The sequence below is a fragment of the Chlamydotis macqueenii genome, chromosome 2 (assembly GCF_036417535.1).
Source record: "Chlamydotis macqueenii isolate bChlMac1 chromosome 2, bChlMac1.mat, whole genome shotgun sequence".
In the NCBI taxonomy this organism is placed as follows: domain Eukaryota; kingdom Metazoa; phylum Chordata; class Aves; order Otidiformes; family Otididae; genus Chlamydotis; species Chlamydotis macqueenii.
The window spans coordinates 57,281,558-57,291,864 of NC_141557.1; the positions used below are offsets into that span (position 1 = coordinate 57,281,558).

Below are 10,307 nucleotides of genomic sequence, written 5' to 3' on the forward strand. Positions count from 1 at the left end.
CAAAAAATGAGAGCTCATTCTCCGTAACAGTCAAAAGCACCCTGTATCATATTGATTATGGTAACAAGAAAGGCTCATTATAAGTGTGAAACAAAAACAGTGCAGAAAAATAAAAATATGTCGGTTTTGCAAATTCATTGTTTTGTGATTTATTTGAACCCACTTTTTCCATTGCAGTGAGGTGGCATGCAAAGCTACATCACAATTCAAAGCCCTTCAAAGCCAAGAAAAACGTAAGGAATGTAAGCGTATCTGTAACATCACTCACCTTTGGCACTAAATCCAAATTACGGTGTCTTTGTCAGCAACACTTCTTTCCCCTGCTTTCTTTCATTTGTAGGATTCCTAAAAATAACTGAAATAATCTTCTCTTGTAAACCCAGCACTAAAACTACACACACACTACAAAAAAATACACCACAATGCAAACAAAAATCTCCTAAAAGAAAGGCACATTTCACTTGCAGTTGGTATTACAGTAAAACACCAGTTCTTACTGAACTACCTCTCCACTACAGACACATCAGCTTTACAGCTGTAGCTTTACAACAAACCAGCAGCAGGCACAGACGAGGCAATAAGCAGCTGCTATGTATCTGTTTTATATGATGATTTCTGCTAGGTGAGAGAAGACTGTAACTTGAAGTCTTGCAAGTTTTAAAATAAAGCTTGCACATTTGGACCAGATATCACAATGCTTATGCAAGGCTGACAACACAACCATGAGACCTTACAGCACTCCTTTTGTGGTTAGAAGTAATACTCTGGTTTGACTGACACAGGGTGAGTTATCTCATTTGCCTTTGTCAAAGACACTTGGATATCGATGTTTTTCAAAGCATTTATTTGCATCTCAACACATCTATGCCAAATAACTTGTGCAGACTCATGGCAGGACAATGGAGACCCGAGCTCAGCTTCCTCAAGAGTTGCTAACATACCAGTCTTTCTTGCCACCACCAGCTCCCGAAACAACCACCTTACTATTAACCCTATTTTACCATTACGCTGTCCTATTTTACCCATCACCTTTTGTGGGATTGAAGAAGGAAGCGACTGATTACGCAGAAGCAGCAAGGAGATGGCCTATACACAGACCTCTACCTACTGAACAAGCAAAATAAACACTTTTATTTTAGCGCAGCTCAAATCAGGTTAAGAAGAGAGATTTCAGACAGAAGTTACTTTATTGCTGGTGATGTGTAGAACAGGAGACATAACATGGTGCTGGGTTTTCTTTCAGGCAAAGCGCATTTCACAGAGAGAAAAAAATACAGTTCAAGTTGGCACTGCAGCAACGACTCATTCAAAAACCAAACTTGCATAGAAGACCGCATGAGGGACACGACAGACACTGGTAAGGGAGAACAGGGTGAGGGACAACTCACAGCTCTACTGAAATGAGAAATCCTGGCCATACTGAAATCATTGGGAACTTTGCCACTGACTGTAAGGGAGCCAGGTTTCACACCCACGTGCTGGAGCACGGGTTTATAGAAGCCAGATGACATCTCAACACCCACCTCCACAGAGCTCCTGCAAGAGCCGACCAGAAAGCAGCAGGACCCCACATGCAGAACCAAGCAAGGTCAGCTGGCAAATGAACTGCCTTTTTGTACAGAAAAACAAGTTTTACTTTATCTTTACCTAAATCAAAAGACTGCTACAGCTCCAAGAGCATCTTTTTTTCTCTTCTCTGAAAACACCAGATACTAAGAAACTTTATCACCCAGTCTCTGAAACAGCTAAACACAGCTCTCTGCGACTACTCAGTTAGGTCCTTCCAGAAACAAATGCCTGTTCTGCAAAACCACATGCTTAATAAATGATTTGAAACACTGCTGTCTGTAGAACACATTGCTCTGTTTTTCATGGATATGGCATCTAGTCCCATACATGTGATAGTGGGGGAAAAAAATTTTACAAAAGAAGAAAAGAAAAAAGGTGGAAGAAAAAAAGAGAAATCGATCGCTGTAGGCAAACTACACACTACTCGCTACAAATGTCAACTTAGAAATAGGCTTTAAATGCAGGCATCACTCTACCTCAGAGGAGGTGAGGGCATGAAAAACAGCATTAAAAAGCAATCCATTCAAGTTACAGAAATAATTGTTTAAAGCATGTAAGAAATAGTGAGACTGTGCCTCTAACGCATTTGTGTGTAAAAAGAGTTATTTGTCTCATTGCTAATTAGGTTGCACAAAAACAAAGGCTAAAGATTTAGATCATCATAAAGAGTAATCAAAAAGCTTCAGATTACCGGTAACAAAAAAAAACGTGATTAACAGACACCACGGAACATTGTCCTGTGTTTCGGGAAATGGAGGCTGATAAAACAAAAGAGCAATACTGAAAACCACTGGTCCTCCAGGTAGCCTAACACCAGCATGCTACTTATTGAAAACTAAGAAAATCAAAGTCTGTTGTGAGTACGATTTAAAGTCACTCACTACACAGAGGTCTCCACCCTCGCTGGGACATTTTTAGGTGGTCCACAAGTTGTAAAAAACTCCTAAAACCTCTACCAATACTGTCTAGATATCTGTTGTACACAGACAGCAGGTATATTCCACATATTGGACTTGACAGTGTATCAGTGTTGTGCAGTTAGACCCCAAATACGATGTATTTTCACCAGAAAATGAGGACCCGTTATTGCACTTGTCCCGAGGAACTAGCCAGAGTAACAACTCTTTAACACACGGGTCTGCAAGATAAAACTAGAAACCAGCGAAGGGTGGCTGGATGTAAGACAACTTAATCAGAACTTGGGTTTTGATTTTAAAAAGTATCTCCATTCAGAACTGGCTGACTAAAACCAAATAGGCTTAAACACACAGTTAAAGTGATGTCCTGAATAACAGGAGCGGCTTTCAATATAAAAGCATCAGAAAAGCGTTAAGTGGCATTTGATGGTGACGTGTGCTGTTCAAAGGAAGCAGCAGTTCTTCCTCTCTCAGGCTAGGTACATTAACTGCCATAAGTTAGCAATGGACAATGGAGTACAATAAGCTGATTCTCAGACTCAATTTTGACCAAGATTCACAAAAAGCAAAACAAACTTTCCTTCATTGAAACATGACTGGCAGTACTCAGAATCCCCTACTAAAATAGCACGCACCTGAGATGGGGTGCCAGGGAATGGTCAAAAAAAAGTGTCAGTCTCAAGAAATGCGACTACCCCATCACACGCATCTGGAAAAAAAAAAGTGGAAAGAAATATTTACTGGCTCTGGAGGTTCAATTTCGTCTCCAGTGCAATGAGTAGTATGACTCCCACTGGTGTAATTGGTCTCAGAGTCAGTCCCAAAACAGAGAAAACTTGCTGCTCGCAGGGAGACAACTAAAATGCCTAATGAGACAACATAACAAATACAAAAAATACCACAGGAAGGTGAATGAAAAGTGACAAAGAACTTTAGATATATTTTTTGAAATACATTTTGAAGGAGGAGAAAGACTGAAAAGACATATAAAGGAATTATCAGAACTAACAGGAGATTAAGTAAGCACCAGGAAACTAAACACCAGTAAATCATCCAAAAGATAATCTAAGTAAATATTCTGTATACCCATTAAACTATAATCTTTGCCAATAAGTATCATTATCTTCACAACAGGTTCCCTGTAAGAAGCCCCCTGCAAAGCCTAATTAAGTGCATTGTATACATTTGTCAGAATACACAAACTTTTACTAATATTCTTAAAACATTATGGCCAATCAGAAAAAAAAAAAAAAAACAAACAACTTACCAAGAAAGAATTGGCCTTAAGAAAGAAGTTACTGTTTGGGCATCCTAGGGACCTATCAAAGTTTGAATCCAATTTCAGTGTTGTCAAAGATTACCCCTACTTCCACAACAAATCCAGATAATCTTAAATAGAGGGCTGAGATGTGATAACATTTTGATGCCAGGGGTGTTTTTCTTGCAAACATACAAAATCCACATCATGTTGCCTAGACATGGGATTGTTTCCACCTTCCCCCAGATGAGCACGTAAGATCAGTCTGCCTTCGGTTCCCTACAATGATGTGAAGGTGGCTCCTAAATCACACCTTACCTACATCTTATGGATGTAGCCACAGAGCTGTGGTGGCTCCGAGGATGGTGGGCAATCTGAGGTTGATATTGGTGGGTCACCAATGGAACCAGGTCCTTGAACAAGCCATTACCACCCCTTACCAGCAAGCTCTCCTCACCCTTCACTTTCCCAGGAAATCCATTACAGCTTTGTAGCTCTCTACCACACAAAGGTTTTGATAAACAGTTTCTGAGCCAGGACAACTGGCTGCCCCCACTTTATGCAAGCCTATGTAGACCTCCCCATTCTCGGTCCCCCACTCACAGCTAATGGGCAACACAATGTCAACAAGTCTCGACATTAATTGCAACTATAGGTTGCCTCTGCTCCAGTTCAGGTGGGAAAGCAAAGCACAATGCTGCTCAGACAAGTTATTCTTTGGTTCCCAACCCGCGCAGGCCCATAGCCTGATATTGACACATTTAAGAATAGGTGTGTTTGTAACCAGAGCTGCCTGCAACGCAGGGGAAACTATGAGAACAACATCTACTTGTCAAATACTAATACTTTCCTCATTAAGCAATTACAGTGAATGAAAAATTAAATTAAGATCAAGAGACAAACTGATTTTCCCATGAACTAGAGAATATGCTTTGTTCTGAGTCTATAGCTGTCTATTCATTTCTCTGCCCCTCTGACCATTTACATTTCAATTTTGAAAACTTTAGGACCAATCTGAGATAACATCCATAAGGTACTTTTTGCGGCTAAGGTATCACTGTAGGGTCCATTGTTATATATATTTATTTAATTGAAAGATTTGTAATTTTTTTAAACAAAGACTTTGTCTTATTAATCTAGAACTAATACTGTCTGATGGATTAATATCTTCAGCTTTCTAAAAAAATTCAAGTCAGTGATACTTTCAGGGTGAAGAAAACCAGTTAATAAAAAGTTAACTTCAACTACGTGAGCAAAGCCTACTTAGGTAACTGTAGTATTTACTGCGACTATTTTTAAGAAGGCAAATTAGCACCCCAAAATCTTGTTTTCTCTTCTCCTGTTGCCATACCTTCTAGCTTCCTGAACTGTACCTTATGCATATAAACACACATTTCCATATGCAGCACTTTGTCCCAATTGTCTCACATTGCAGACAATGACTTGAAGAGCTGCTTCTTCTTTTATCAGCCAGATGAATTTTAGATGGTAATCATGGCAGCTTATGAAATCAAATGGAGGGATTAATAATGCATTGCCTTCCATGACAACAGCAGGGCCCCCCACACCTCTAGCTGTCATTACACAAATCGCTCAATGCTCACCGCTACACACAGCAGCAAACAGGAGGAAGAAATTATGCAGTGCACTGAGGGCTTCTGAAAACTGCTCTCATTTTTAGGAAACTTGTGCTATTGTGTACAGTGGTTCCAGAACAGATCCCCTGACCTGTGTAAAGTCCTTTTGTCTTCACTGGTGCTTTAGGCAGGCAAAGATGTTTCTCTGATGGGACTGGAGCCTCTTAAATGCAAAAAAAAAAAAAAGAAAAACCAACCCAACAAACCCAAACCACAAACATCAACAACAAAAGCGCCCCAAATACTCATCAGGAAGTCTCATAAAAATCAGGACAGTACTAGGATTGACAATAGGCAAATTCTGCAAAGAATATAAATGCATACAAATACACTCATAGCTATGCTCTAGCCCAGAAATATGTAGGAAAATTCCTCAGATTTTGCAGATGCAGAAACAAAAGAAAATGTTCACTGACATCTGCCTTCTCCTATGAAATACAGAGAGCTGAAAAAACTCAGAGACCACTGAAAATGGCTGTAGTTACAGCACTTTAATGCAGTACAGAAAATTATTTTTTCCAGAGGAGCTTCATACTTTTGAATGTAACAAAGCCCAGACACCACCTTTTATCAAATACACAGCTATACAGGTGCTCAAAGATATTTTCTGAACAAAGCTGCACAAATAGCTGCCAACTGCCACACAGTAACAAGGAATATCATCCACCACTGATGCTGGGGGGAAAAAAAAACCAACACCTTTGCACCCACTGTAAAATAGCAAACTCATCTACAATAGAGCAGAACAGACATTCCTAATGTGAATTTAGGGCTAGAAATTCTTGACTAACTCATTTGAGCTCTGCCACAGAAGAATGTCTCTGAATTTGGATTAATTCAAGAATTAAATCTGAAGTAAATAAGAGTTGAACTATCCTGCAATACAGCTAGTATTCTCTTAATTTACTTTTTAAAGGAAGTTCACCTTCCTCCAACATCAGTTCTCATTTTGGAAAGCTGTAGTCAACCTAGATCAGCAGTAAATGAAGGCTTATTTTCTCTTTTAAAAAAATGAAGTGTGGAATCTAAAGCATGTACATAAGTAGAATGACAGGCCTACAGAAGGCCTTAGAAGAAAGCTCTTGGTATGTTTTTTACCAATTTAACAACATATACCTATAGCTATCCTGACATCTCCTCTTTGCCTTCATACAAATCCTCATACTTGAATATTTTTATACACCGAGACAAATATAGAAGAACAAAGAAATCACAGTTTTCTTTCAGAAAAGGATTATTTTTACCAGCACTGAGTATACTACCAGAGATTTCTGTAAAACAAAGCAGGTTTCACTTCCAAACCTATCCTTGCTTTTTAACCCTTCTCAAGCTTCAAGTTCTGCTTTTGACAGCTGCAATTAGCTGTAGCAGTAAGACACCAGTCCCCCTCTTTTGTGTGTTCTGCTTAGCCAGACACAACTCCAGCGAAATCCTTCATCGCCTCGGACAGATGGTGAGCTGATGCTGTCCTGCTCATTCTTATGATGCTCAGGAAGAATGCTGCTCTCACTGCTGGGCATCACCATTCTTGTCTCACCCTATCAGTAAGTCAAGGTAATTCCTTATCACCACAAGCAGGAAAATACAGAGTGGAGATTGAAGGTTCTCCTTTATTCAGAGTCAAGTGAGTCAAGAAAGTTAGCTTCCCACCCAGTGCATCTGTGCTTCTAGCAATGTCACCATGCAGTGTTTTTATAGAATCATAGAACGGTTTGGGTTGGAAGGGACCTATAAAGGTCATCTAGTCCCTGCTTCTTGCAGAGGTGTTGGACATCTCCAACAAGATCAGGTTGCTCAGAGCCCCATCCAACCTGGCCTTGAATGTTTCCAGGGATGGGGCATCTACCACCTCTCTGGGAAACCTGTTCCAGTGTTCCACTACCCTCATTGTAAAATTTTTTTTCCTTATATCTACTCTGAATCTACCTCCTTCTCTTTTAAAATCATTACCCCTTGTTCCATTGCAACAGGCCGTGCTGAAGTGTTTCTCCCCATCTTTCGTATCAGCCCCCTTTAGGTACTGGAAGGCTGCTACAAGGTCTCCCCGGAGCCTTCTCTTCTCCAGGCTGAACAGCACCAACTCTCTCAGCCCGTCCTCATAGAAGAGGTGCTCCAGCCCTCTGATCATCTTTGTCCAAAAAGATGACGAAGCAGGACAGTATTGAAAAATGAGGCTGCTCAGGGGCTTAAATGACAGAAGGTCCATATTCTAGTATTCCTTCTGCATCTTAAACCAGCCTGTGTGGTAACGGGCCAGAGCAGCTTCCATGCTTAAAGCCTAGAAATGCATATAGCTCCCCAAACAGCAGCGTGTGGTGCTGAGGAGATAAGCACAGCAGTAAGGACTGTGAACCTCATGTGACCAGTACCACCAGACAGACCTTCTGCTGGCCCAAACTGACTGCCAGGTGCCTATCACGCTGCACTTGAAGCGATAAATGTGTGTAGGTCAGTAAGCACATGCCTTGGAGAGAACCGTCCAGCATCACCTAAAGCCTGACTGTTGCTGTCACCTGAGGAGAAACTCGTCTTTTCCAGATGCATGCTCATCTTTTCCCTTCCCTGCGTGCTTTCTTTGGTGAAACTCAGGCAACCTGTAAGCGGTGTGACAAAACCACTTTACATGGTAAAGGCGGCCCGGCTACCTCTGAGCCCTGCACCGTCTTCCCTCCCATTCCGGGGGGAAACACACAGCTCACAGCGTTCACTTTCACCGACTCCAAGCCGTGCGGCCGGGCTGAGCTCCCGCTCCGTCCCACAGCTCGCCCCGCCCGCCTCTCCCCTCAGGAGCCCCGCAGGCCGCTGCCTCGGCCACGCCGCCCGCGCAGGAGCGGCCCGGCGGCCCGCCCCGAGCCCAGCCGGCGGCCAGGGGCAGCACGGATAGGCCGCGGGCCGCCCCACCGGACGCCGCGGCCGGGTCCAGGCCCTCGCCTGCGGGGAGGGAGCGCCCTGTGGGTGAGGCAGGGCCCGGGGAGCCGGGACGCGGCCGCCTGCCTGCGCGCCCGCCCGCCGCCCGGGACTCACCTTCCCATCGGCGCCGAAGGGGAGGGACTCCTCCTCCGGCGGGACCGGCACCCTGTGCCGCTGGACGTCCGCCGCGCTGGGGGCGGCGGCGGCGGCGGCTCCGGCTGCCTGGGGCTGGTAGTCGGGGTAGGGGTTGGCGAAAGCCCGCTCCTCCATCTCCGCCTCGCCGCCCAGCTGCAGCTTCAACCTTTTGGACATGCTCTCTCCCATCTCAGCCGGCCCCCGGCCCGCCTCCCCGCACGGCAAGCCGGCGGGGACACACTCCGCCCCGCGGAGCGACCGATTTGCAGCGACGCGAGCGCCGCGGCCGGCGGCCGCCTCCGGCTACAGCCGCCGCCCGGCGGGCGCGGAGGCGGGAGGCCCGAGGCGGCCCCGCGGCGCTGGGGCTGGGTCAGGGAGGGCAGCGAGGCGCGGCCCGCCGGCCCCGCGCTGAGGGGGCTGTGGTGGCAGTGCCCGCGGCCGCTGGTCCATCTGAGCCGCCTCCGGGCAGAGGCGCCGCCGGCCCCGAGCCGCCGAAACCCAACTTGGGAAGGCGAAGTGGGGGGGCTGCGACGCCGCGGCTCTGCCTGGCGTCCCCGTCAGTCGGGGAGGGGGAGCGGCGAGGGCGGCATCACACCCGCAGGGGCAGAACGCGGCCGGGCCCGCGGCCGGCACCCTCGGCGGCGAGAGCCGGCTGGGTGGCACCGCTGCAAAGTCCGCCCGAGCGCCTCATCGTCCCCCGCCGGGGCGTCAGTCCCTTGGGCTGCTGCTGCCGCCGGCTCCTCCCGCCCGTCCCCCCGCGGCGGGGCCGAGCCGCCGCTCGGCGCATCTCAGAGGAGCGGCAGCAGCAGTAGGAGGGGGAAGGACAGCCCCAGGAGCAGGCCGTACGCCACCAGCTCCTTCGCCCGGCTCATCCCCACTCTCCGCCGGGCCCCGCTCATCCGCCCGCAGCCCCCGGGCCCTGCGCGCCCAGCCCCGGCGGGAGGGGGCGGTGGCCGCGGCCCCAACGCCCGCCCTGAGGGGAGGGAGGCGGCGGCGGCCGCCTCTCCGCCCGCGATGGGCGGCAGCTCCCCGGGGAGAAGTGGAGAGGAGGCTGTGCATTTTCCCCGTCCCGCCCTCGGGTTACAGAGTTGGCGTGGGATCGCTCTACCTACGGTGAACCTCGTCCCCAAAACCAGAACTTATTTTTAAAAAAGCCCACAGCACTGGAGGGGGCCGGCGGCGGCTCGTGGTCCCCACACGCTGTGTTTTTCCCCCACCACCACCACGCGTGGGGCCGGCGGCGGCTCGTGGTCCCCACACGCTGTGTTCTTCCCCCACCACCACCACGCGTGGGGCCGGGCGGGATGGAACCCAGTGATCGGCGGGAGGGGGGGATCGCCCCCTCATTTTATGGAGGCCTCCGTCTAAAGCTAGGAGCAGAGCTGCCGGGGAAGGAGCACTGTACAATAATCGAAGATAAATCTTTCCTATTCAGCAATAAGCGGTAGCTGCTGTCAATGTTGTAGCCATCAGGAATTCGCATCGCATGCTGAAACACCCTCGTGTAGAAACCGGCTGCAAAAAGCTTGCAGGACAGCCAAACACAGCACACCGGGTTGTGTAAAAATACAGACACGGGAGACTTCATTAATCCCATTAAATATTTACTCCCGGCTTTGCCGTTGCTTTTTGCTAGTAATTGTAAGTCAGCCAGACCATAAACTATTAATTCAAGATCTGGACACTGTGCAGACTTATTGATCTTTAGTATTCTCTGCTGAGTAATTTTATTGCTAGCAAAATACATATTCAGTGTGTAAGATTAAACATAGGTGACACCTCTCCCAGCACTGGCTTCAGTTTGCAGTTGTTTGTAGCAATACACAAGTGAATAATTGGGACACGTCCGTTATCTTGTGGCAGGATATAATTTTTAGGCAA

The 10,307-nt window shown here is 46.9% G+C and overlaps 1 protein-coding gene across 1 annotated transcript in view; it reads right to left on the reverse strand.

Moving 5' to 3' along the window:
- LANCL2 (LanC like glutathione S-transferase 2) overlaps nucleotides 1-8,721 on the reverse strand; it is a 32,225-nt gene extending 23,504 nt beyond the window's left edge. Inside the window, exon 1 of the mRNA XM_086743058.1 lies at nucleotides 8,406-8,721. Coding sequence (XP_086599184.1) covers nucleotides 8,406-8,615 — 210 coding nt within the window. The 5' untranslated portion in view covers nucleotides 8,616-8,721. The remainder of the gene's footprint in view (nucleotides 1-8,405) is intronic.
- Nucleotides 8,722-10,307: the final 1,586 nt, after the last annotated feature.